General features: G+C 37.4%; 2 protein-coding genes across 3 annotated transcripts; both read left to right on the top strand.

Annotated features, from left to right (window-relative positions):
- Positions 1-1,316: 1,316 nt before the first annotated feature.
- Positions 1,317-17,141, top strand: SLU7 (SLU7 homolog, splicing factor). Of its 2 annotated transcripts, none has more exons than XM_060296560.2 (16): positions 1,317-1,420; positions 3,677-3,860; positions 4,728-4,881; positions 5,513-5,593; positions 5,885-6,049; positions 7,812-7,880; positions 10,686-10,733; positions 10,930-11,061; positions 11,325-11,422; positions 11,715-11,782; positions 11,917-12,056; positions 12,914-13,075; positions 15,186-15,290; positions 15,449-15,520; positions 15,652-15,765; positions 16,657-17,141. In XM_060296560.2, exons 2-16 carry the CDS (start codon positions 3,691-3,693, stop codon positions 16,834-16,836), a joined length of 1,758 nt encoding a protein of 585 aa, XP_060152543.1. In that variant the 5' UTR covers positions 1,317-1,420; positions 3,677-3,690; the 3' UTR covers positions 16,837-17,141. The 2 variants fall into 2 exon arrangements, with proteins under 2 accessions (XP_060152543.1, XP_060152542.1); XM_060296559.2 differs by lacking the exon at positions 1,317-1,420 and adding an exon at positions 1,424-1,639.
- A 2,461-nt stretch (positions 17,142-19,602) lies between these two features.
- Positions 19,603-26,379, top strand: FAM200C (family with sequence similarity 200 member C). Its single transcript, XM_030841215.2, has 2 exons — positions 19,603-20,023; positions 23,959-26,379. Exon 2 carries the CDS (start codon positions 24,009-24,011, stop codon positions 25,788-25,790), a length of 1,782 nt encoding a protein of 593 aa, XP_030697075.1. The 5' UTR covers positions 19,603-20,023; positions 23,959-24,008; the 3' UTR covers positions 25,791-26,379.
- The last annotated feature ends 1,450 nt before the right edge of the window (positions 26,380-27,829 follow it).

The following is a 27,829-nucleotide window of genomic DNA, read 5'->3' as shown; positions in this document are numbered from 1 at the left end:
ATTTTGGGAATTGTTTTAAGGAGATAAAAGCAAAGTGTGAGACTTCCCTGGTGGCACAGTTGTTAAGAATCCGCCTGCCAATGCAGGGGACACGTGTTCGAGCCCTGGTCTGGGAAGATCCCACATGCCGTGGAGCAACGAAGCCTGTGCGCCACAACTACTGAGCCTGCACTCTAGAGCCCACGAGCCACAACTACTGAGCCCGCGTGCCACAACTACTGAGCCCACGTGCCTAGAACCCATGCTCCGCAACAAGAAGCCACTGCAATGAGAAGCCTGTGCACCGCAACTAAGAGTAGCCCCCACTCGCTGCAACTAGAGAAAGCCCGTGCGCAGCAACGAAGACCCAACACACCCAAAAATAAATAAATAAAATATATATTAAAAAAAGCAAAGTGTGAGTGATTCAGACTACTCACTTTCAGACTATTTTCTGACAACTTCTGTCCCTTCAACTATTGCCCTGTAAAATCAAAATTAATATTTACATTCCTATGCTAGGCACTGAACATTCTTAATAAGAAAAAATAGATTATATTATGATGAGATCTCTTATTGAAGCAAGGATGTCACTCTGACATTTGAAAGGAACACATACTGTTTTGAAAAATAAAACATGACCGGAACAGAGAGGATAGGACCAAAAAAAAAAGGGGGGGGGGGAATTCTACTCCAACATTAATATTTTCCGGTATTTTATTTCATATTATACTTTAAAGGAAGGTTGAGATGTCATAAATATTACTGTTTTCCCAAAATGGAAATCGTTTTATAGTATTTTTTTCCTAATGCTAAAATACAATATCACATTGGGACGAGGTATCATTACGGAATAATGCCTCACGTTCTCATAGCACCTCGTATACCTTTCATAGCGGCTTTCTAGAACTATACATTTTTGAATAATTCAGTGTCTTTCTCACTCCGTATGATGTAGATTCGAGGAGAGGAAGACACTTTGTGTTTACCTTGTCCTCAGCGTGTTACACTACCTGGTTACTAATTAATGCTAATTTTAACTTTTTTTTTTAACTTCACGCACTTCCCCCTTCATTTTACAGCGCTCTAGTGAGGCTTAAGCTGTCGTCTGCTCTCTACTATGTTTTTCTTTGTTTGTTTTGTTTTACGTCGTATGACGCGGCGACTCTTAAAAAAAAGTTTCAAAGAACAGAGCGTAAAAGCAGCTGCTCAAACCTAACCCATTCTATAGACCCACAGTAGAGAAACGGACACAGCTCAACATCTCGCGAGACCAGCTCCGCCTGGGAGCCTGAGACTCAAAGAGTTCTTAGCGCGCATGTGTGGGTCGTCCGGAAGGTGCCGCAGGGGCTGCTGGGAGAGGGAGGAGGTCAGGAAGTAAACATAGATGGTCGGCTTCCTGCATGTCCGGCTGTCTTGGTGTCAGCAGCGGCGGGACCGGGTAGGGAAATATTGTGAGAACTTCAAGAGGGAGGTGGGTGAGGGTGAAGAACCCCGAGAAGTGGACCAAAGGCTCCTAATTGTTACAAATATCCTTACGAGACTGATAAACGCTACGTTGAGGAGGGAACGGGGACCTAGAAGGAAGCCGCCGTCCTAGGCCTCAGTCATAGCACCTGTGCCCAGTCAGACCAGGACTGTGTCTTCAGTGGTTTTCAAAGTAAGAATTATAAGATGCCATTGGGGCTGAACTGTCCAGTACAGTAGCTGTTAACTGTTGTGGTTCTTAAGCACTTGAAATGTTGGCTAGTCTGAATACGTGTAAAATCCATATCAGATTTTAAAGACTTAGTTTTCCTAAGTCTAAACAGATTTTTTCCTATGTTGAAATGATAATATGTTGGGTATATTGGGTTAAATATTGCAAAAATAATTTTACCTGTTTCTTTTTACTTTTCTAGTATGGCTGTGGAATATTTTAAATGACATATAGGGCTGGCGTTATATTTCTCTTGGACAGCACTGCATTAGAGGGTTTTAAGCTTGGGTAGTGGACATGATATGATCACATCTGTGTTTTGAAAAAATAACACTGCAGTGTGGAAAACTGATTGGAGGGAATTGGGAGAGACTGGTAGGGAAAAGTATTAACACTAGGTTATTGACAGTAGAAGTAAATGAATTTGAGTGATATTCAGAAGGTGAAAATAACGTTACTTAGTGATGAAATAGGTGTGGGAATTAGCTGGAACACTTATGAAAAGAGATGGATGGTGGTGTCTTTCATCAAGAGAGGGAACAGTGGAAAAAGATTTCATAGAGAAGATTATGAATTTTTTTTTAGTTGAAGATTATGAATTTGAATTAAGATTTGTTGAGTTCAGGTTTCTCAGAGATATTTAAGTGGAGGTACTTTGAAGTAAGCAAGTGGAATGTATTTATTGGAAGCTCAGACAAAAGGGCTGGAGTAGAGAAATAAATTGGAGAGCCAGCAGTTGTATACTGTGGCTATCGAAACCTTGGAAATAGATGAGCTTGTCCTCTGGTGGAGTTTAGAGTGATGAAGAAGGCCCCAGGATTGACCCTTGTGGAATCCAAAATAAAATAACTGGGCAGAAATGGTTGAACTTACAAAGGATTCAGGAGAAGCAGCGAGAGGGGTACAAGAAAAACCAGGAGAGTGTAGTGTCACATAAGTCAAAGGATAAGCATATATCAAAAGGGGAAGGAACAGAACTGAAAAATGTCCAGAGGACTAGGCACATTGATAACTTAGTGGTAGCTTTGGAGTGGGGGGAGGGGTGTGGGAGCTAAATCAGAGTGATTGAGAAGGGAAGCAGAAGATGAGGAAATAGAGATGATGAATATAGGTAAATCTTAAAGCATCCAGTCTTTAAGAGGAACAGAGATAGGACCCTACGTACTCATTAAGGGTTAGTGTGGTAGAAAAGTTTGAGACACTTACGTAGAGAGGAATTCAGGAATATATATGAGAGAAAGTGTCTCATGAAATTTTAAATACATGTGTATGTCTCTCTCCACTTATAACTTAGAGTTGAGAGAAAAACTGCAACAGTATATAAAGACTTTTGTGGAGGGGAAAGAGACCTTTCCCTTACAGATACTATGAAGAATAAGGCATAAGTTGAAAAATAATTGATATTACAATTACAAATGTAGTCTATACAGAATCTAAGAATAGAGATATTGTAGTGGGAAGGGAGAGACAGATATGCTTGTTATTTCTATAATAAAAAAATTAAAAATAAAATAATTTATATTGGAAAAAATTTCCAACAAAGAAACTAAAAATAGTGATATAACTAAAGGGGGAGGAGAGATTTAGGAAGATAGGGACCTATGTTAGTGATTAATCTTGTATCAGAGCAAGAAGTTAACTAATAATGTCTAGAATATGAAACATTCTGTATAACACACAGTATGTGTCATTAGGGTGAACTTTTTTTTTTTTTTTTTTTTTTGGCGGTACGCGGGCCTCTCACTGTTGTGGCCTCTCCCCTTACGGAGCACACGCTCCAGACGCGCAGGCTCAGCGGCCATGGCTCAAGGGCCCAGCCGCTCCACGGCATGTGGGATCTTCCCAGACCGGGGCACGAACCCATATCCCCTGCATCAGCAGGTGGACTCTCAACCACTGCACCACCAGGGAAGCCCTACAGTGTACTTCTGATAGTTTCACTGGTGAATTCACCAAGGGCTAGTTTATACTAATAGATATTTCTTCCTTTTCATACAGAAGGCCAGATAACCATGTCAGCTGTAGCCATGGATGCAGGTAATGCGGCCACCCTTTCGGGGTCCAAAGAAATGAGTTTGGAGGAACCAAAGAAGATGACCAGAGAGGACTGGAGAAAGAAGAAGGAGCTAGAAGAACAGCGAAAATTGGGTAATGCCCCTGCAGAAGTTGATGAAGAAGGAAAGTAAGTACTTTAATTTTTTTGCAAAATCTGTTCAGAATTCAAATAAATGTCTACTTAGTTTACCAATTTCTCATCCTTTGCCTTGACAGGAAGCCATCTTTATCATTTACATCATTTTTGTTTTTATTTATTTTATTAAACTCATATGTATAAGGTTTAGTAATCATATAATAATGAAGGACTTGTAATGAATAGCTGTAGTCCTTTTCAGTTTTCCCACTCCCTGTCCCACTCTACACAAGTGACTATAGTTGACCCTTGAACAACACAGGTTTGAAATGTGTGGGTCCACTTATACTCAGATTTTTTTCCATAACTACGTGCAGTACTACACAATCTGCCATGGGTTGAATCCTCAGATTCCAAACCGTGGATACAGAGGCCCGACTGTGCAGCTTGAGCATCCGCAGGTTTTGGTATCTGAGGCAGGTCCTGAACCAGTCCCTGTCAGATACTGAGGGATGACTGTACTTGTCAGTCTATTTTGAGTTTTTCTGGTTGATACCTCCACATCTCTAAATAACATACCTATACCATTATTATAATCAACTCTAGACATTATTAGTTAACTTCTTGCTCTGATACAAGATTAATCTCACTAACATAGGTCCCTATATTCCTTCATCTCTCCTCCCGCTTTAGTTATATCACTATTTTTAGTTTCTTTGTTGGAAATTTTTTCACTCTAATATAAATTATTTTCTTTATTTTTAATTGTTTTTTATTATAGAAATAACAAGCATATTCTGCCTTTCTCCTCCCAGTACAGTATCTCTATTCTTAGATTCTGCATAGGCTACCTTTGTAATTGTAATATCAATTATTTTTCAACTTCATTCTGTTAAAAAAATTTTTATTTTATTACAGAGACATCAATCCTCATATTCCTCAGTATATTTCTTCAGTGCCATGGTATATTGATCCATCAAAAAGGCCTACTTTAAAGCACCAGAGACCACAGCCAGAGAAACAAAAGCAGTATAGCTCATCTGGAGACTGGTACAAGAGGGGTGTAAAAGAGGTATGTATGCAACTTGTATATATGCATGTGAAAATGGAGATTTTATTTTAAGAACTTAATATAAGAACCTCTAAAGCAATACTATATAAAGTAGAAACAGATTATATGACCTTTTATGTGGTATTAAAATTCACAGTACATACTACTTTAGCGTCTATATTTTATAAATTTGATATTGCTGAAATCTTTAAACTTTCTCATTTATAAAAGTGCAGGGTAAGCTGTGACAAAGTGAGAGAGTGGCATGGACATATATACACTACCAAACGTAAAATAGCTAGTGGGAAGCAGCCGCATAGCACAGGGAGATCAGCTCGGTGCTTTGTGACCGCCTGGAGGGGTGGGATAGGGAGGGTGGGAGGGAGGGAGATGCAAGAGGGAAGAGATATGGGAACATATGTATATGTATACTGATTCACTTTGTTATAAAACAGAAACTAACACACCATTGTAAAGCAATTATACTCCAATAAAGATGTAAAAAAAAAAAAAAAAAGTGGAGATTCTAACTGGTTTTCCTCTTAATGAATAAATCATTTCACTAGGCAATATAGGAATGAGAGCCAAAGTTATTTTTAACTTATTCAGATAAATAAAAGTTTTCCTTGTTTTTCTTTACATCCATTTATAGAATTCCATAACTACTAAGTACCGCAAAGGAGCATGTGAAAACTGTGGAGCCATGACACACAAAAAGAAAGACTGCTTTGAGGTGAGTTCACCTTTGAGAATTTTGGAAACGGTTGTCAGAGAGTCTCTTTATTCCTGTCAGAGAGCTTCATTCTGTTTTTTTAATTACCTATATTTAGGTACAAGTTAAATAAAAATTAATTTGAATGAAATTAGTTTCGCATCATCAAAAGTTTTGCTGGAAGACTAAATGATAATTGAATAAACCATAAAGTCCCATGGTATGTTCACACCCACTCTGTAAAGATTATATGAAGTTTTCCTCTGGGCTATAGATACTTAGGAAAAGATTTAATCTTATTCTGTTTTCCAGAGACCTAGGCGAGTTGGAGCAAAATTTACAGGTACTAATATAGCTCCAGATGAACACATCCAACCTCAGCTGATGTTTGACTATGATGGGAAGAGGGATCGGTGGAACGGCTACAATCCAGAAGAACACATGAAAATTGTAGAAGAGTATGCGAAAGTTGATCTGGTGAGCACAGTTCACTGCTTTCCTGCTATCCTTAAAGAATGTACATTTTGCTGTATCTCTAATTTAGCAACTCTATTTTTTGAGTCTTCAAGCAGTATAAAAATGATGGCATTTTTATTATTGTAGTAGTAGTAAGCCTAATTGAATAGTGAAATAAACAGTGTGCTAGCCCTATGTGGCAGCAATTTCTTTTTATTTCATTCTTATATTGTCCTTTACTCCATGACTTAGGTTGCAAAAAATACTGGAAGCATTAGAACAGATTAGTGTCCAAAGCTTTTTCCTTTCTTTTATAAACTCTTGGCCCCCAGACTATATCTTGCCTATGGGCCTGTTTTATACTTGTCTCACATAGCATTTCAGGGTGGGAGAAGGGGAAGAGGATAAGTCATTTCAGAAAATTGAATTTTATTTTAATTTAACCTAAATTTTTTCTGTTATGATTTCACCTACTCACTCCCATTTTTCAAACACCACAGTCACATTGCTTTTTTTGTTTTTGTTTTTAAGTAGAGTTAACATTTAAAATCATGGAATTTCACATAAAAATCTGAATTTTATATTTCTTGAACAGTGAAATATGCAGTAATCCTGGGCCAGCCTGGAGGGGTCAGTCATCTCGAGTCAGGTGGCACCTCGTCAGCAGGGATTGTTCTCTGCAGTTTACCCCTGGTGGTGTCTAACTTGGTTTACATTAATGCCTGGTTCAAACAGGAGTTTATAACTCCTGTTTAAATATGGCTGATTGAATCCAACTCATTTTCATTTTTTGTTTTTTGGGGGGTTTTTTGTTTTTGGGTTTTCTTAACTTAATTTTTTTATACAGCAGGTTCTTATTAGTTATCTATTTTATACATATTAGTGTATATATGTCAATCCCAATCTCCCAATTCATCCTGGTTTTTTTGTTTTTTAATTTAGTTTTTTTATTGAATGAAAGAGTCATTAAATTCTACAGTGCCTTACAATTTTCAGAAGTTTCACACACATGATTTCATATAATCTTATAATAACCCCCCCTTTTAAAAATTTCCTACCCTTCTATTACCCCTCCCCCCTTTCCTCTATTCATTGCTAACCACTAGTTGGTTCTCTTTGAGTGTGCTTCTTTCTTGTTTTATTCAGCAGTTGTATTTTTTTAGATTCCACATACAAGTAATATACAGTATTTGTCTTTCTCTTTCTGACCTATTTCACTTAACATAATGCCCTCCAAGTCCATCCATGTTGCTGCAAATGACAAAATTTCATTCTTTTTTTTATGCCTAAATATTCCATTGTATATATATTCCACACATCTTCTTTATCCATTCATGTTTTTTTTATTAATTTTTATTGGAGTATAGTTGCTTTACAATGCTGTATTCGTTTCTGAGGTACAGCAGAGTGAATCAGTTATACATATACACGTATCTACTCCTTTTTAGATTTCCTTCCCATTTAAGTCATCACAGAGCATTCAGTAGAGTTGGGGGGTTTTTTGTTCGTTTAGTTTTTGGCCACACTGCATGGCTTTTGGGATCTTAGTTCCCAGACCAGGGATCGAACCCAGCCCCTTGGCAGTGAGAGCGCAAAATCCTAACCACTGGACCACTAGTGAATTCGTTGTAACTCCTGCTCTTTAGGAGCCAGAGGTCTAGAGCTACAAAACATGACCTTGTCCAATGACCTTTACTGAAAACAATAAACTTACGCATTTTACACATGTAAAAATTAAATGTTCATTTGACTAAGTAAATTTCAAATGTTTCTTTTTTCTTAGGCAAAACGAACGCTGAAAGCTCAAAAACTCCAAGAAGAATTAGCCTCAGGAAAATTAGTGGAACAGGCTGTAAGTAATAAAAATGATCATTAAAAAAAATTGAAACTCCTAGTAAACAAAAAATGAAGATTGAAACAAAAAATTCATTTTATATCTCTCAAGTTAGAAAAGATTTTAGGGAGAGAGAAGTGCTATTGAGGAGAAAGAGTAAAACTGACTTATAGGGTTCATGCGACTATAAATTGATGCAATCATTTTGGAGAGAATATTGCCATAAAACATTTATATACCTTTTCTGGAATTAAATTAGTAAATCCATCCATCCTAAATTTTTTCAGTGTTCAGAAAAGTCATTATGCACAAAGATGTTCATTGCAGCACTTTTTACAACAGCAAGAAATTGAAATAGTTTAACAGGGAATTAGTGAAGTGAGCTATCCTTCCTCTGCATGATAGAATGTAAAATGACTTTTGTCAAAACTTTGTAACAACACTGGCTAACACTTATATTTTAATGACACATGTAAAATATTACAATATTACCACAGGGAAGACGACCAGAACACCAGTTCTCATTTAATATAGAATTAGTGAATTTTTCTTTTTTTTATTTTAGTATTTCCCACATTCTCCGTAATGAACATGTAATAATTTTATAGCTAGGCAAAAAATTTTCAAACTAACAAAAAAGATGTATTGCAGACACGTTTTTTCCTTTTTTTTTCTTCCAGTCAGTCAACTTAACAGTTAGAGTATATTATACTTATTAGAGTTGTGAAAATTTCTTTTAACAAATTAATGGCACAAGTAAATAATAAACATTTTCTAGTTGTCGAGTTTAAACTTCTAAAAGGGACGCTTAGCAAGTATAATTACAAAGAAAACACAACTAGGTAAGTTAATCACCAAGTCTGAGCAGTCACAGAAGCTACCTATCAGGCAGGTTCAAAGCACAAGTTAACAGACAGATAATGTTAAAACCCAGCTCTGCCCCTGGCTAGCTAGGTGGTCCTAGAAAAATTAATTTGCCTCTCTGAGCCTCAGTTGATCATCTCTAAAGCAGAGATAACAACACCTACCCCCACCAGGAGGTTTAGCATACATATCACAGAGTAAACACTTCGTAATTTGTAGCTATTGTTAATCATTACCAACTCTGGAAAAAAGAGTATTATATTATAATATTATATAATATATTATATATTATAATATTATAATTTATTTTCCCAGTAAGCATACTTACTGGGAAAGTAAGTATGAATTTTGCCCATTTGGATATGAAGATTAACTGCATATAGTAGAGCTATGTGTACTATAGAGATTTAGCTGTCTGTGTAGCAATATAAATGTCCTTTGTTGAACTAGCAACTTGTAAGAACTCCAAAAAATATATATATTTTTAAAATTCCCAATTTTGAAGGCAACAAATATTCAGAAAAAGTACACAGAAAATTATAAAGAAGAAAAATATCCCCTATGTTAACATTTTCAAGTAGGCCTTTCAGTGTCCCAGTACACCCCCCACATACATCCATGGATGTGTGTGATTACCATACAACATGTTTCTTAAATGGATTCATCTTTACATACTCATCACCTACTCTTTCAATTTAACAATATACAGTGCAGTGAGCACTTGTTCTCCATATCATTAAATGTAGACCTGTAACATTTATTTTTATATAAATTCACATGGTTCAGTAATCAAAATAATTTAAGAAGACAGATGTGCCTCCATCCACCCTATCTCTAAACCTCACCCCCCATAACCATTTTTATTTTTCTTACAGATCCTTTCAGAGTTTGTTGTGTAAATACAAACAAATACAAATATGTAATCTTATTCCCATCCTTCCCTCTTTTTTCTTCCCCCCATAAAAATGGTAGCAAAGTATACGTGTTTTTCCACACCTTGGACAGAATGACTTTAATGGTTGTTCAGTGTTTATTGAGTGCAATATTTTATATAACCAATCATCTCTTGTTGATCTGTTTTTCCTAATTATTTGTACAATACCCAACACTAGATTCTTATAAGCCTTTATATAATAGACATTTTTTCTTTATGATAAATTCCTAAAAGTGTAATTGTTGATGCACTGAATATGTATATGTAAAATGTGATGACTTTAAAAAAAAAAAATTTGATGACTTATCACTTAGCTAGCATTCAGAAAGCCTGTACAAATTTTTGCTTCCACCAATATATCATATATATATATATATTTTTTTTTTATACACATGTTTCCACATCCCCCCACTAATGGTATAAGGTATTGTTTTGAATGTGTGAAGCCTTTTTAAAAGGACATGATGAAGTACTGAGCACTTTGCTCTTGGCATTTTGTGGAGATAGAGAATATCGTGACCAACTGCTAATGAAGAGTGTCTTTGAGGCAAGGATTTTGCACGCTTCTTAAATCACAGCGTGTTGTCACCTGAGTAGATTTCTTCATTGCCTAAATTTTACAAAGGCTGTTTTGGCTCTAAAGATACTTATTACATGATTCTGGTAACTTTTCTTTTTGGCCTTAATAGAAAAACAGTGAAGTTTAATGAAAATGTTATGTCTGAAGATTGAATACATATGAAATGAATATTTTTTAGGTATACTGATCAACTTAATCTTTCTATTACGTTTGTGTGATTATAGTCCTATCATCAATGAAAATTTTGGATTTGTAGACAGCCTAATAAAATTATTCACAATGACATACTTGTATTCAAAACTTATGTGCTCACTACAAGTGAGAAATATAAGAATTTGTTCAGTTAAATTTGTTATATTATTTTAACTATGTTTTTAAAGTGTTAAATAATCAGTTGATTCAGTGGAATACAATTACAAATTTGTTTCCTTCTTTCGTGACACAGAATTCTCCAAAACACCAGTGGGGAGAAGAGGAACCAAATTCTCAGACGGTAGTAAATATATGCCCTATCTGGATATACATTAAATTTTTAAAGTTCTGATGGCTAATATTAATAGTAATATATAATTCATAATAATAATAGGTTTAAAGAACATAGTGAGTAAGGTTTGGTTAAAGGGAAAACAAGAACTAGATGCTGCTCTTTTTTTCTTAAAAATTTTTTTCCCTCTCTCTTCCTCTTTCAGGAAAAAGATCATAACAGTGAAGATGAGGATGAAGATAAATATGCAGATGACATTGACATGCCTGGACAGAATTTTGACTCTAAGAGACGAATTACTGTCCGGAATCTCAGGATTCGAGAAGATATTGCAAAAGTAAGCCTTGCCAACTCAACATACATATTCAAAAAATATTTGTCTTCCCAGCCTAAATTTTGTCTACTAATATGGTACCTCGGTAGTATATGGGTAATATAGTCAGTCATTCCAAAGTTAGGTGTCATTCCGGTTTTCTTTCTCTTCACCTGTACCCCAGACATGCATACACACATTTAATTGGCTCCTCCTACTAGTCTGCTGAAATCTTCTTTGATGAAAGTAAACATTAACACAGTCTTAAAATATTTTTTTCCTTCTAGTATTTGCGGAATTTAGATCCAAATTCTGCTTACTATGATCCCAAAACCAGAGCGATGAGAGAGAATCCCTATGCCAATGCAGGAAAGAATCCAGATGAGTAAGTACCAAGTTCAATGTAAAGATTTCAAGAGGGCGGCTGGGCCCATGAGCCATGGCCACTGAGCCTGTGCGCCTGGAGCCTGTGCTCCGCAATGGGAGAGGCCACAACAGTGAGAGGCCCACGTACCACAAAAAAAAAAAAAAAAAAAAATTTCAAGGTAGGGGAGGGGAGCTTTTATTCATAAATCACAATCTGAATTAAAATGAACATCACCTATGGTCAGGTCAGAAAAGAATTTCCTTAAAGAAATCAATCTCTGAAACAGTTTTTTTTAAATTTGTGTTTACAGAGTGAGCTACGCGGGGGATAACTTTGTTAGATACACAGGTGATACCATTTCAATGGCTCAGACACAATGTAAGTGTTTTCTCTATGTCAAGGTATTTTATATCAGCTCATAAGAAATTTAGGGGCATTTTTTAAAGCTTGTTTCCAAGAAGCATGAAAACAATTTAGGTGACAGCTCATTACGATGTTTTTAATTACTCTAGTGTTTGCTTGGGAAGCCTATGACAAGGGGTCTGAAGTGCATCTGCAAGCTGATCCTACAAAACTAGAGCTGTTGTATAAGTCCTTCAAAGTCAAGAAAGAAGACTTCAAAGAACAGCAGAAAGAAAGCATCCTGGAAAAGGTAATTTTGACCAAACTGCTAAAGGAAAACATTTCTTAATAGAAATTATCAGTTAATAAACATTTGATTTACGTTTGGAATACAATATACAGTCCATTTTAATCCATCAGGATTAGTCCTGTCCTTCCACTGATGCAATCAATTGGTATACAGTATCAGTGAAACTATATCAGTGAGCTTTTGCAGCAAAACAAATCACCTCAAAATATAATAGTTTAAAAAAAAATAGTTTAAATAAACGTTTCTTATTTCTCACCATTTTGTATGTCAGCTGGGTCTCCTGGTCTGAGTCTGCCTATCTGAAGTTGGATGATCTAGAATGGCCTCACTTTGGTTTCTAGCAGTTAGCAGCCCTCATCTGTCCTGAGAAGGCCCACCTGGAACAGCTCATCTCTGCCCCACATGGGTTCTTATCCTCTGATAGGCTAGCCCAGCTTCTTTACATGGCATTCTCAGGATACCAGAAACTAGCAGCAAAGTGTGCCCCAGTGCACAGGTGTTTTTCAGGTTTTTGCTTACATCATATTTGCCAGTGTTCCATAGGCCAGAACAAGTAGCCTGGCCAGGCCCAGATTCAAGGGAAGGAGCAGCAAAGTCATGTGGCAAATGGGCATGCACAGAGGATAAGGGGAATTTTATGAGCATTTTGTAATTTACCACACTCAACAGATGAGTAGCAATTGAGACATCTTTTATTTGCCTGTGAAAATTTGGTGACATTTTTTTCACTGTGTTTTGTATAACAAAGCCCATGAAGAATAGTCCTCTAATCTTTCTGATTGGAAATAAACCCTTCAGTAGAGATTTGAATGCAAATCTTTGTAAAATATATTTAATAATGTTCAATGTCCTTTTAGTACGGTGGCCAAGAACACTTGGATGCCCCTCCAGCTGAACTGCTTTTAGCTCAGACCGAAGACTACGTGGAGTACTCAAGACATGGGACAGTCATCAAAGGACAGGAGCGGGCTGTTGCCTCCTCCAAGTATGAGGAGGATGTGAAGATCCACAATCATACTGTATGTGTTCAACCAGAATTATTTTTGTATCCTTGTTAGCATTTTGCTCTGGATTGTATTTTTCATTAGTAAGTCGTTGTATTTCATTTTGTTTTTTTGCATTTTAACTTTGTCTTTTTTTTTAATACAATTTTTAAAGGTTATACGGCATTTACAGTTATTACAAAATATTGGCTGTATTCCCCACATAGTACAATACATCCTTGTAGCCTGTCTTACACCCAATAGTTTATACCTTCCACTCCCTGACCCCTATATACTGCTTCTCCCCTCCTCTCCACTGGTAACCACTAGTTTGTTCTCTGTATCTGTGAGTCTGCTTCTTTTTTTGTTATATTCACTAGTCGTATTTTTTAGATTCCACATGTCAGTGATATCATACAGTATTTGTCTTTCTCTGTCTGACTTATTGCACTTAGCATAATGCCCTTCGAGTCCGTCCATGTTGCTGCAGATGGTAAAATTTTGTTCTTTTTTATGGCTGAGTAGTTTGCCATTGTATATATGTACACCACATCTTTATTCATTCATCTGTTTATGGGCATTTAGGTTGCTTCCATATCTTGGCAATTGTAAATAATGCTACTGTGAACATTGGGGTGCATGTATCTTTTCGAATTAGTTTTTTGTTTTTATCAGATATATACCCCGGAGTGGAATTGCTGGGTCATATGGTAGTTTTATTTTTAGTTTTTTTGAGAAAGCTCCATACTGTTTGCCACAGTGGCTGCACCAATTGCTGTTTTATGAAATTTTCCCCAAATGTGAAAGAATACTATTATTTTCACTCATATACCCACCATCTAGATTCAAATTCTTTTTTACAGATCGCCATATACGCTTTGTCTAGAAGAGTGTGTATGTGTGTGTGTGTGTGTGTGAGTGTGTGTAAGTAACTGTATATTTTTTTGACTGAAACATTTGTAAATTACAGATATCATGACATTTCACCCATAACACTGTATCATGTACCCTAAAATTAAGGATGTTCTCCTATATAACTACATTACCATTATCACACTTCAGAAAATTGACATTAATGCCTTAATATCACCTAATCTCTAGTCCTTAATCACATTTTCCAAAATATACCCCAAAATGCCTTTAAATAACTTTTTGGGTTTTTTTGGTTGGAGTGGGGATAACTGTTTTGTGCGTGAGTGTGAGACACAGAATCCAGTCACAGCTTACGTTTATTTTGTTATTTGGTTGTTATCTCTCTTTTTTCTAGCATGTATCTCCCCTTTGTCATGACAGTGACTCTAACAGATCATGCCAGTTATCTTGTAAACTGTCTCATATCCTGTATTTGACTGGTTCCTAGTGATATATAACTTATTCCTGTATTCCCTATTTCCTATAAACAGGAATTCAGACCTAAAGGCTTGATTAAAGTTAAATATTTTGACAGGAACACTTCATAGGTGATACAGTGTATGTCATATTGCATCGCATGATAAAGCATATAATTTGCTGTACTTTAAGTACCCAAACTACACTTGTCTCTCTAAGTAAGAGTCAAAAACCTAGCTACCTAATAGGAGCTAGGCCAGTAATCATAGATGAGTGAAATGAGCCAGGCTAATTTTATAAACTAGAGAACACAAGCCCTGTCTAATAGGGGCATCCACTGGTCAGCAACAGCCAATTACTGACAAGTGGGAATGTGGGCCCAGAATTTCCCAGTCCTCAGTTTTTCAAGAGAAGTCAGATAGCCTAAATTTTTTAATTCGGTGGGGGGCATAGAATGTAAGACCGTTGTAACCACACCTTCTCCCTGTTAGCTAGCCCTAGCATCCCCATAATTTTCCTCCTTTTATCACCAGTATATGAGAATAACCAACAAGGACCTACTGTATAGCACAGGGGACTATACTCAATATTCTGTAATAACCTGTAAGAGGAAAGAATCTGAAAATGAATATATTTATAACTGAATCACTGTGCTGTACACCTAAAACTAACACGACATGGTAAATCAACTATACTTCAATTTTTAAAAACAATCAAATTAATTAATGATAGAATTTTTTTAAAAAAAGAAAAACAGTATATGAGAGACCCTAGTTTCAGGTTCATTTTTAAATAACCTCTCTCTGTCTCTCTGCAGCATATCTGGGGCTCTTACTGGAAAGAAGGCCGTTGGGGATACAAATGCTGTCACTCTTTTTTCAAGTATTCCTATTGTACTGGCGAAGCTGGGAAGGAGACTGCTGTAAGTAATTGCCCTCTAGTGCTTAAAAGTGAACAACAGCCAAAACTCTTAAGTCAAAATTTATATGAAACATATATTTTTATGTTTCAAATTTTAACTTTTTCTTAGATGACTGGTAACTATGACTCTCAAGTTAGATTACATATATTTTTCCACAGAATTCAGAGGAGTGTATTATAAATGATACAACTGGAGAAAAATCTGTGAAAAAACCGCAGACCCTCATGGAGGTAAGTCCATGATCAGTTGTCCTGAATTTTTAAGTCTTGGAGGGAGGACTTTAAAACTTGTGCTAGAACTTTGTTTTTGCTAGAACTTTGTTTTTGCATTTACAACACTATATTTGCATCCTCGCAATCAGATGCATCAGGAAAAACTAAAAGAGGAGAAAAAGAAGAAAAAGAAGAAGAGGAAGCATCGAAAGAGCAGTTCAGAGAGTGATGACGAAGAAAAGAAACATGAAAAATTGAAAAAGGTATTTTGTGAAGGCTAAATAAACAGTAAAAGTGACCACAGCATTCTTTATTTGTAGGGACCTTAGGAAATTATCTAGTCCTATTTACAAGCTCATTTTAAAAATGAGCAAATGAGCCCCTAGTCTGGGTGATTTGCTCAGGTCACCTATCAGGTGTAGAATACAAATAGAGATTTTGTGTGTCTTGGTATTGCCTGCTTCTTGAACTACTTGTTGAATATCACTAATGCACAGAAGAAAAAGGCTTGGTATAGTTGTTATTTTAGAGTTATGACTTGTTCGCCAGAGACTTGCCATCTGGCTCTATAATTTGTAAGTTTCAGCAAGTCTTGGGAAAAGTCAGAATTGCAGTCTCCACCAAAAAGCATCAGTTGTCGGCTTCTGTCAGTAAAATAAACCTCATTCAATTTTCGTTGTTAAGTAAAATTTCTTTGAAATTTCATTGAAAATGTCATAGAATGTTTTGTGCTCTATGAAAATGTATGAGCCAAATAGTGATTAGTTGTAGCTTGACAGCGAAAGGGCTGACTCCCAAGCTCTTCCAGGCAATCTAGGTTTTTTGTTGTTTTTGTTTTTTTTGCGGTACGCGGGCCTCTCAGTGTTGTGGCCTCTCCCGTTGTGGAGCACAGGCTCCGGACGCGCAGGCTCAGCGGCCATGGCGCACGGGCCCAGCCGCTCCGCGGCATGTGGGATCTTCCCGGACCAGGGCACGAACCCGTGTCCCCTGCATCGGCAGGCGGACTCTCAACCACTGCGCCACCAGGGAAGCCCGCAATCTAGGTTTTTGATGTAGTAGTTCATACTCAGTGGGGTCTTCTGGTACTCTACCACTCTTGCACAAAAGAGATCTGATGTAGAGCGACAGTACTCATTTCTTTCTTCTCACTATAGGCACTGAATGCAGAGGAGGCCCGTCTTCTTCATGTCAAGGAGATCATGCAGATTGATGAGAGGAAGCGGCCTTACAGTAGCATATATGAAACTCGGGAACCCACTGAAGAGGAAATGGAGGCCTACAGAATGAAGCGTCAGAGGCCAGATGACCCCATGGCCTCCTTCCTCGGACAGTAGTAACTGGTCGCAGATGGTCACCAAAGATAGACTCTGCTGATACATTCTTTTAGATTCTTGCTGATGATTATCAATGGAAAAATCTGTATCTACTCTCCTTGCTGCCTGACTTTAAAGCATCCAGAAGACTTATAGTAAATTCATTCCCTTCCATACTGAAGAAACAGAGAAGAAAAAAAAGCGGTATATTAAGTGCAGATTAAGATTTTATTTCCAATTTTATATTAATGATGTGGAAAAAGGTCTTGGCTCTCCACCTATCACAGATATCTTAACATTTATTTATTAAGTTTCAAACTTCATTTCCTCAATTTTTATGGCCCTTTATCTAGTGTTAGCACTCATTTTGAAGGCAGTTAGTTACTCTTTCTCAAAACAAGGGGTTCTTTTTTTTTTAATTAGTAGTAACTGTAACTGTAGTTATTTGATAATCATTTCTTTTTGCCTTCTTGGATTTTTCTGATCTGAAGTTAATATCCTATCTTGAGCTCTGGGTTACTGAAAGGACTGTAGAACGTGTGAAAACTTTATCCCTGATGTCAGTCTGTGTAGTAATAATCCTGTTTTCCACTTGGTTATAAAATTTTGATTTTCAGAACATTTCCTTGTATCTTATACTCAGAACTAAATGCGTTAGCCTTTGCATGGAAAAAAAACTATTTTGTCACCCTTGAGTCAGTGTTAGTACTAGGTCTTTTACCATTCTAGACATGAGTGTTTAGACACAGAAATCCTTTTCTTTAACATAGAGGATATGGTCTGTGATACTAATTGCTGTTTTAATTGTGATTGCCTTTATATAACAATCATGAATATTAGATTTTTAAAAGATTATAGAATAACTCTTGTACCTAATCTTCATAGCCAGCAGGTGTCTTTTTGTAAAATCTGCAAAAAGCAAAACCTGAAGTTGAAGGTTTCTTCAAAGAATTACAAGTATAGCTTGTAGGGCTATTAGTAACTGAGATTGCCGCGATTTTTAGCCGCCTTCTAAGAACACTGTGAAGATAGTACTGACAGTGAGAGTGGGATCAGTGAAAACAGCCTGTTTAAAACCCCTGACACAAGGACATTGACTTTTAACAGCTCACTGGCTTTTCTAAACTACCAAAACCCACTAGAATATTGCATTAAGTTAGCATCTCAGAAATAGTGCTGGTGGGAGAGTAACTGAATCAGATTATCAAGTTCTGTGAATATACATGGTATCTAGATTCAGACCAGTATGAAATTAAAACAGCAATGCAAATACATCGAATTCTTACCTTAAGAAGAATTCTTACTTTAAGAATGTCAAAAATTTACATTTTCATATTCCTACCTTAACATAGACTTGTTCAACATAGTCTGATATTAGTGTCTATTTTGTATTTTATTTATCTTTTGTTGATAAAGATGTATAACTGAGAATACTTAACTGTGAGTGGTTTGCAGCATTATTTCAAATATTTGGGGACTTCGCTGGTGGTCCAGTGGGTAATACTCCACACTCCCAATGCAGGGGGCCCAGGTTCGATCTCTGGTCTGGGAATCAGATCCCGCGTGCAGGCCGCAACTAAGAGTCCACATGCCACAACTAAAGATCCCGCATGCCGCAACCAAGACCTGGCACAGCCTCAATAAATAAATAATATTTTTTAAAAAATAAAACAAATACCTGGCAGACAAGTGATCTATAGGACTGGCAGGAAGCCTGGGTTAGCTTCTGTGTGTTTGAATTAGAAAATTTCAGGAGGGACTTCCCTGATGGTCCAGTGGGTACTCCACGCTCCCAATGCAGGGGGCCTGGGTTTGATCCCTGGTCAGGGAACTAGATCCCACATGCATGTTGCAACTAAGAGTCCACGTGCTGCAACTAAAAAAAAGATCCTGCGTGCCGCAACTGAAGATCCCACGTGCCACAACTAAGACCCAGCACAGCCTAAATAAATAAAATATTTTTTTAAACAATTTCAGGACTCTAAAAAATGTGTCACCTAACATTTCTGTTAGGCTTCTGTTCCCTCTTCTTGAAACCTAATTTACTCTGATTTTAGGAAGAATTCTATAATATATGAAATCATGTCTTATTTCTGTTTCATTTTGGATAAAAGGTAATATCTAGGACATTACTCAAGATATGAATTTTGATTTTATTATCTCAATTATAGCTGCCTTTTGAGTGCAGGAACTATGTAATGTAGTTTTCACATGTTATCTCCTCAAAAGAATTTCATGGGGTGAGTAATGGATGATATCCATATTTCACAGTAAGCATAAGGACTTAATGAGTCCAGGTGGTTTGCTCAAGTCCTAACAGTAAAAAGTGTTGGGGCCAGAACATAAACCCAAGTCTCTGAGCATGGGCGAGAGGACACAAGCTCAGCCTCCACCATTAGTATGTTACTGGAATGTACAACTTGTCCCATTTGCCTGAATGTTTAATTTGTAAGTAGAATGAGCTCCCTTCTCTTTTTCCTCATTGATTCCACATAGAAAATGGTTAATTATTGAAGCTTTACAATCGCCAAGCTCAAAGCCTGACAATATAAAATTTTATCTGCAGTGCTTTAGAAAGTAGAACTATGTGGGCTTTACAGGGCCTTCCATTCCCGAGATTCTACGATTCATCCTCTCTGGCAGACACAATAAGCAAAAAATCCCCAGCTCCAAGTCCCCCATCTGAAAAGAAAACCAGCGCGCGTGCTCCTTACTCAGGGCGGCGGGGCCCTCAGCCGCTTGCCAGTGCGCCTGCGTGCCGGGATCCGCCTCGCCCGGTCTGCGGGCGGGAAGCCCCCCCACCCCCGAGAACCCGGATGGGACCCGGCGCGGCTGGAGCGGGGGACGCCGCGGGCGCTGCTGTTTCACCGCGCCCTGCAAGGTCCTGCTCGGGAGTCGGACACGAGGAACCGCCACCTAGACTGGTTCCAGCACCGGGAGGCTGGGCCCCAGCCTGAGCGGAGAGCGAACTGGAGCCTGAAACGGGCGCCTAAAAGAAGCCCGAGCATCCCTTGGGCCTGCTCCTCTGGCTAGGAGACGGCGGGTGGAGACCGAGCAGAGTCTTCTTCCCGCTCCTCCGGCGTCCTTAGCTCGCCCGGGCCGCCTCCTAAACGCTCCGTCCTTATAATACACCAAGAGGTCCTACCAGTTACGAGCTGGTGTTGTTTACATGCATTCTCATAATTAAACTTCCCAACAGCCCTCTAAGGTAGGTACCATTGTCCTCCCCGGTTGAGGGACTGAAGCTTGGACAGGTCCCAGCCTAAGTGACAAAGGCAGGATCCCAGGCGTTTGCCTCTGGCGCATTTGCTCAGCTATTGCATTCCCGTCCCTTCTCTCCTGGCTTTTGCTCTTAATGATGTAAAATGTAATGATTCAATCCTCTGCCTCCCTGGACACCGACACCTACCATGGACGGGCATAGGCGGTGGCCAGGTACAAGTTGGATTGTGTTTGGTTTGGGGTTTTAGGTTTACAACTGCACTTTAGTGTTGTCACTGATGAAACAGATGTTTTAGCCTTCCTCAGGTATTTCCGTTATGTTAATGTTCACCTGTAACTGACTTTTTTCTCTAAATTGTGATGCTTTTTTGTATCTACCCTTCATAAATTTGCAAAACATTTTACTCTGTTAATCTGGTCTTTCATTCTGCCTCTTCAGATAGCTTTCAACAAACTCAAAAGAATCATTCTAAAAACTAATTATGTCTATCTTAATAAGTAAACCTTTTTGATTATTTTACTGTTTATTATGGAAATTTTCCAGCATACATAGAGTGAGAATGGTGTAATGATGTGTACCCATCATCCAGCTTTAGCAGTTACCAACTCAAGGTCAATCCTGTTCTGTTTCCACCCTATTGTGTGTGTGCGTGTGTGCGTGTGTGTGTGTGTGTGTGTTTGTGTATGTGTGCTGAAGTACTGTATTTCAAAGGAAATCCCAGACATCATTTCACTTGTAAATAACTAAGTCTGTATCTCTAACAAATGAAGACCTTTTTTTAACACAACCATACCATTATCACAGTTTCAGTTAACAATAATTCCTTAATAGGTGATGCTTTTTTAATGTTTACATATTTTAGGATATTGTGATTGCTAAATACCACAAAGGAGCAAGTGAAAATTGTGAGTTTCTAAAACACAAGAAAGCCTCCTGGGCAGTAAGTTCATCTTTGAGGGTCTTGAAAATTCTTGCTACCTATTCTCCCTTTTTGAGGAGGATGGAGAAGAATACTATAAATGAGTTTTTCTAAAAATTCTTTTCCAAACAGGTTAATCTTCAATCAGAATATAATTGAGCAGCATAGTCAGAGAGGGGAACAATGGACTCTAAACTCATCCTATAATGATTTCTAGTGAGAAATCATTTGAAGTAAAGCTTTTTCCTTCACTCCCTCTGTTCCCCAAAATATACATAACAGAATACAGAAAGATAAGCATTTTTTATGCTTATGTCATCATTTTGTTATCAGTTAGGCGAGGTTCTAAACACAGTTGGCCCGTAGACTCATCACTTGATAAAGGAACGCTTAAGATCAACTCTAAACTTTAAACTGCCTTTACTGACTGGCAGACATCTTCCAATTTTAAACTGACTGATGACAACCATATGGCAGATCAACTTACTAGTTACATAGAAGTGCATTTTACAACTAGTCATTCTTGGCAGAGCCTCTAGAAAGCTAATGCCTTAATATTCTTGGCTTACTTAACTGTGATTTTTTTTTAATGGCCAAAGTGGGCATTTGGATTTAAATGTGCTCCTGTTACATTATTTCAGCCACATTCTGTGGCACAGAACTCTGGAAATTTAGGGGATCACTTATTTACGTGGGAGATAGAAATGTTTTCTAAGGTATATTTGAGTCTACCTGTGGATTACACCTTTACTCATTGCTCAGGAGGGAGAAAGAAAAAAAGGCATGTCTTTCTTTTTAGGTCCCTCAACTTTCTTTCTTCTTTTTTTTTTTTAATTTAAATTTTTTTAATGTTTCATTTATGATTTTTTTTTAGTTTTTATTGGAGTATAGTTGCTTTACAATGTTGTGTTTCTTCTGTACAACAAAGTGAATCAGTTATACATATACATATATCCACTCTTTTTTTAGATTTCCTTCCCATTTAGGTCACCACAGAGCACTGAGTAGAGTTCCCTATGCTATACAGTAGGTTCTCATTAGTTATCTGTTTTATACATAGTACTGTATATATGTCAATCCCAATCTCCCAATTCATCCCACCATCCCTACCCCACTTGGTAACCATAAGTTTGTTTTCCACATCTGTGACTCTATTTCTGCTTTGTAGATAAGTTCATCTGTACCGTTTTTCTAGATTCCACATATAAGCAATATTATATGATATTTGTCTTTCTCTTTCTGACTTCACTCTGTATGACAGTCTCTAGGTCCATCCATGTCTCTGCAAATGGCACTGTTTCGTTCCTTTTGATGGCTGAGTAATATTCCATTGTATATATGTACCACATCTTCTTTATCCATTCCTCTGTCGATGGATATTTAGGTTGCTTCCACATCCTGGCTATTGTAAATAGTGCTGCAATGAACATTGGGGTGCATGCATCCTTTCGAATTATGGTTTTCTCCAGATATATGCCTAGGAGTGGGATTGCTGAGTCATATGGTAGCTCTATTTTTAGTTTTTTTAAGGAACCTCCATACTGTTCTCCATAGTGGCTGTACCAATTTACATTCCCACCAACAGTGTAGAGGGTTCCCTTTTCTCCACACCCTCTCTAGCAGATTTGTAGATTTTTTGATGACAGCTATTCTGACCAGTGTGAGGTGCGGTATAGTTTTGATTTGCATTTCTCTAATAATTAGTGATGTTGAGCATCTTTTTGTGTATTTTTTGGCCATCCATATGTCTTTTTTGGAGAAATGTTAGGTCCCTCAATTTTCGTAAGAAGTTGTCATCAACTCAGAAAACAATTGCCTGTTAAAGCATTTAGTGTTTACTTAGCAACCTAGAATATCGGTAAGCTAGGAATTGGCCCGAGGATATGTTTCATTTCTCTAAATCTGTCTATGTACTAGGATGTGTATCAGAATCACCTGGACAACTTTATTTTAGATTCTTTTGTCCTACTTTTGGAGATGATGATTTATTAATTCTGATGTGGTATAGGGACATGTATACTTTCAAAGGGGCTCCCAATGATTGTGATAGGCATCTCTTGTTAGAGATTACTGTTCTAGGTACTATTCATAAGACTTATCTAAAATACTTATTTAGAATACAGATTTGGGGCCCCTACTCCAGAGCTAGGGAATCAGAATATCTCAGGGTGGGGTCCAAGAATCTGCATTTTCACAAGAGACTTATATGATTCCTCCACTTACTAAGCTAGAGAACCACTGCCTTCTACATCCTGTCGTACTGTAATTAAGGCTTTTCTTCTATGAGAGAGCTTTTTCTGAAGTTTCAGTAACAAGAATAGTTGTGTTTCTCCTGAGCAACTTGTTTTGCTTTTTTATATGGACAGTGTGAATCATGGACTGATAGTGTGTATCCTACTTTTGTGTCAAGGGTGGCTTGGTCAGACCTGTTTGAAATTCTCTGCTTAAGTTGGAGTCAAAGCCACTCAGGGATCAAATAGTTTTATAGACCTGTTTAATCCTTAACTATTAGAAAGAACTGGCCACCATGTCAAACTCTGCCCTTCCTTACAGTATTTAGTGAATTACTCCCTTCTCTATTCACTAGTTCATAACTGGGGGTGTGCATACATCCTTGGCATAAGATGCAAAGAAGGGGGTGGTAGTGAGATGCCTTTTCTGGGGATACAAAATGTACCAGATTTGTTTGGAACATACATCATTGAAAACAAATTAAGCCGTAACTGCAATTCATCAATAGAGAATTTATGGGTAATCACAATTTGCATAAGCCCTAATCTCTCGTATATAACTTGCTGGCAAGGTATTTATTCCAGGGCTTTAGCTGTGAGTTTGCTAGGTTTAAGTTGGGCTGTCATGCTGTCATGGCTTACTTTGAATTGACATGTTGCAGGATATTTCTTGACATGTACACAGATGACAGGATGGCATGTGATGTGGCTTTGTTTTAATTCAGTTAGCCACTGGTTTTTAATGTCTGGGTTATATTTTACTTCCAAAGCAAAAAATCTGCAACACCTCTGGAATACTACGTGAGAATTTTGGGATGCCATGTCGAAGAAACGCAAATGGGACGATGACTATGTTCGTTACTGGTTCACCTGCACAACGGAGGTTGATGGAACTCAACGCCCACAGTGTGTATTGTGTAACTCTGTATTTTCAAACGCTGACCTCCGACCATCAAAACTGTCTGACCATTTTAACAGACAGCATGGTGGTATAGGTGGGCACGATCTCAATAGCCTGAAACATGTGCCAACACCATCTGATCAGAGTGAAACCCTGAAAGCATTTGGAGTTGCATCTCAGGAGGATACCTTACTACAGGCATCATATCAGTTTGCGTATTTATGTGCCAAGGAGAAGAATCCTCATACAATAGCTGAAAAATTAGTGAAACCTTGTGCCCTGGAAATAGCACAAATAGTTTTGGGACCAGATGCACAAAAGAAGCTTCAGCAGGTATCCTTATCAGATGATGTGATCCATTCTAGGATTGATGAAATGAGCCAGGATATCTTACAGCAAGTTCTAGAAGATATCAAAGCCAGTCCTCTGAAAGTGGGTATTCAGCTTGCTGAGACAACAGACATGGATGACTGCAGTCAGCTAATGGCATTTGTGCGGTACATAAAGGAAAGAGAGATCGTAGAAGAATTCCTGTTCTGTGAACCATTGCAGTTAACAGTGAAGGGAAAAGCTGTGTTCAATCTGTTCAGAGACTTCTTTTTGAAGCATAAGATAGCACTCGATGTATGTGGCTCTGTTTGTACTGACGGTGCCTCTTCTATCCTAGGAGAAAATTCAGAATTTGTTTCCTGTATGAAAAAAGAGGTACCTCATATCGTGATCACACATTGTTTGTTGAACCCTCATGAACTTGTCACAAAGACACTGCCTACAAAACTGAGGGATGCGCTTTTTACTGTGGTGAGAGTAATAAATTTTATCAAAGGGCGAGCTCCAAATCATCGCCTGTTTCAGGCTTTTTTTGAAGAAATTGGAATAGAGTATAGTGTTCTCCTTTTCCATACTGAAATGAGGTGGCTTTCCCGAGGCCAAATACTTACTCATATTTTTGAAATGTATGAAGAAATAAATCAGTTTCTTCACCACCAAAGCAGCAATTTAGTTGATGGCTTTGAAAACAAAGAGTTTAAAATTCACCTAGCATACCTTGCAGATTTATTCAAACACCTAAATGAACTTAGTGCATCTATGCAAAGGACTGGAATGAACACAGTATCAGCTAGAGAGAAGTTGTCTGCTTTTGTTAGGAAGTTTCCATTTTGGCTAAAACGAATTGAGAAAAGAAATTTTACCAACTTTCCTTTTCTTGAAGAAATTGTTGTTTCGGATAATGAAGCAATATGCATTGCAGCTGAAATAACAGTGCACCTGCAACAGTTGAGCAACTTCTTCCACGGATATTTCTCTGTTGGAGATCTTGATGAGGCAAGTAAATGGATACTGGATCCATTTCTTTTTAATTTGGACTTTGTTGATGATGGCCATTTAATGAAAAATGATCTTGCTGAATTACGAGCTAGTGGCCAAATCCTAATGGAATTTGAGACAATGAAGCTTGAGGATTTCTGGTGTGCTCAATTCACAGTGTTTCCAAGCCTAGCAAAGACAGCTCTAAAAATCCTTATACCGTTTGCAACTACATATCTTTGTGAGTTGGGATTTTCATCACTCTTGCATTTTAAAACAAAGTCCAGAAGCTACGTGAATATGAGTGATGACATCCGTGTGGCTATTTCAAAAAAAGTTCCTCGTTTCTCAGACATCATTGAACAAAAACTACAGCTACAGAAGTCACTGTAAGCTGATAGACTTTTTCAATGTATAATTTTTAATATATTCTTAATTCCATTGTAAAATTAAGTTATAATTCTGTCTCTTTTATATTTATGATATACCAAATCCTTTAAAAGTTTAGCATTTTTAACTTTTAATTTTCACGTGAGATGTGAAAATATGTTTTGAGAATAAAAGCACAAGCAGCAGAAAAGATTAAGTGCTGCTGATACATAGGATTCTTCTAAGTATCTGTTTAACCTTTTGATGTGATACATAAAAAAAGACACTCGAGCACTACAATATCCAAGCTAAATGGTACAATAGGCTACGAATAGAGCCAAGAGAAAAAGACCTCCCAGAACATGCATCTCATGTTAAAAGTCAAAGGATGAAATGACGGACTGAGTCCTCCCATGTCCTTGAGGGCTGTTTTGGGGAGGTTAATGAAATCAGAAGAGGATTATGAAATGTTATAGTGAGAGAAGGGATGGCCCTAGTTAATGTAAGATTTATTTTTAAATGTATTCTTTGGAGTTAGTCTCACAATGTCCATTCCTCTTAGTCCCTATGCTCTAAATTCCATGACATTAATAAACATCCTAATATCCTGTTAGTCACTCTTTGTCTTCTTTTACATTACATCCAGACTCCAAGTCATCAGGGCTGCTAAAGAGGAGATCCCAGAGCCCTATTTGAGAGATTCTAATTTAACTGGTCTGGACAAGATCAAGGATCTTCATTCTTAACCAGCTTTCCATATGGTTCCGATGGATACTTTGGTCCTCTCACCTCATCTTATTTTTCCTACACTTATTTTTCCTTTACCCCAGTTTCCTCACTTATTTTACACCTTATGCTGTATGCATTTTTCTAAGATAGTTCAAAACTTTTGAATGGATCAGAATATAAATACTAAGGAAATTGACATGAAGTCACTGTAGTAATTCAGGGCCACCAGAAAGCTCCCCATGGGAATCTAGGTTAATATACTTTCCTGGATGATAATTTGGCTAGATTTATTTTTAAATGTGAATAAACTAACATTTTTTATTTCAAAATTTAATGTTTTATCCAAGTACAATATGCTCAAGGCTGGAGAAGAAATGAGCCCTATAATGAAAAGCCACAGTCCGCTTCCTACCCAGTTACCTTAACCATTTCTGCTTTAACATTTTATGGTCCCACCCATATATCTAAGTAATATGATACCAAATACATAGGCCAGTTTTGATTTATCAGATTTAGAAGTTATGTGTTGACTCCTCTAGATAATAGATAAGGACTGAATTTATAAAACATCCATCTCCTCTCCTACTACTTCCAATTTTTTTGTTATGATAGTACTAATTTTCATTCCTCTTGATTCTTCATAGCCCTTTGATTGAGGATTTTTCCCTCTAGGAATTTATCACATGGAAAGAATCAGGGGTATCCACAAAGTTTATAAGGTGGGTAATCATAGCACTTTTGAAATTTTTTTTTTTTTAAACTTGAAGGGGAATGAAGTCCAACTATCAAATTTAGATGCCACTTGAGTACACAAATTGAATTTTATATTTCCTACACAAAATTAAACTTCATCACTGTCCATCAAAATGCTTTATCAATAAATATAAATACATGCCTTCTTTTCTATAAAAATATAGTTAGAATATGTAAGTCCTAATTTTTCCCAGTATAATCTGACATCAAGAGCAGTGGAGGAAATTTCCAAAGCTAATACAGGAATAAATCTGGAAGAGTATGTATAAAGTTTAATATGTATGCATATCTAAAGATAGGAAGGAAGTAGGAATGGGAGCAAGGGTATGAATGAAGCCTGGGACCTAACAATACAATAGCAAGATTAGGATGAAATGCCAAAAGCAAACGCGAGATAGCCAGTCTTTTGTTAGGTCCACTACAGTTTTCTCTTAGACTGAATTCATTAGTTTCTGCTCTGAAACAAAAACCCAAAGCACACTTTAAAGGAAATGGCTAACCGAGTTTTTAATTCTTTTTCAAATTCTACAGCAGTTCATTTTCCCCTGATCAAATGAATGAGACTGCTGTGTCTGATAAAA

This window comes from Globicephala melas, chromosome 3, assembly GCF_963455315.2.
Source record: "Globicephala melas chromosome 3, mGloMel1.2, whole genome shotgun sequence".
Taxonomy (NCBI): Eukaryota; Metazoa; Chordata; class Mammalia; order Artiodactyla; family Delphinidae; genus Globicephala; species Globicephala melas.
This window is presented reverse-complemented; position numbering and strand designations above follow the sequence as displayed.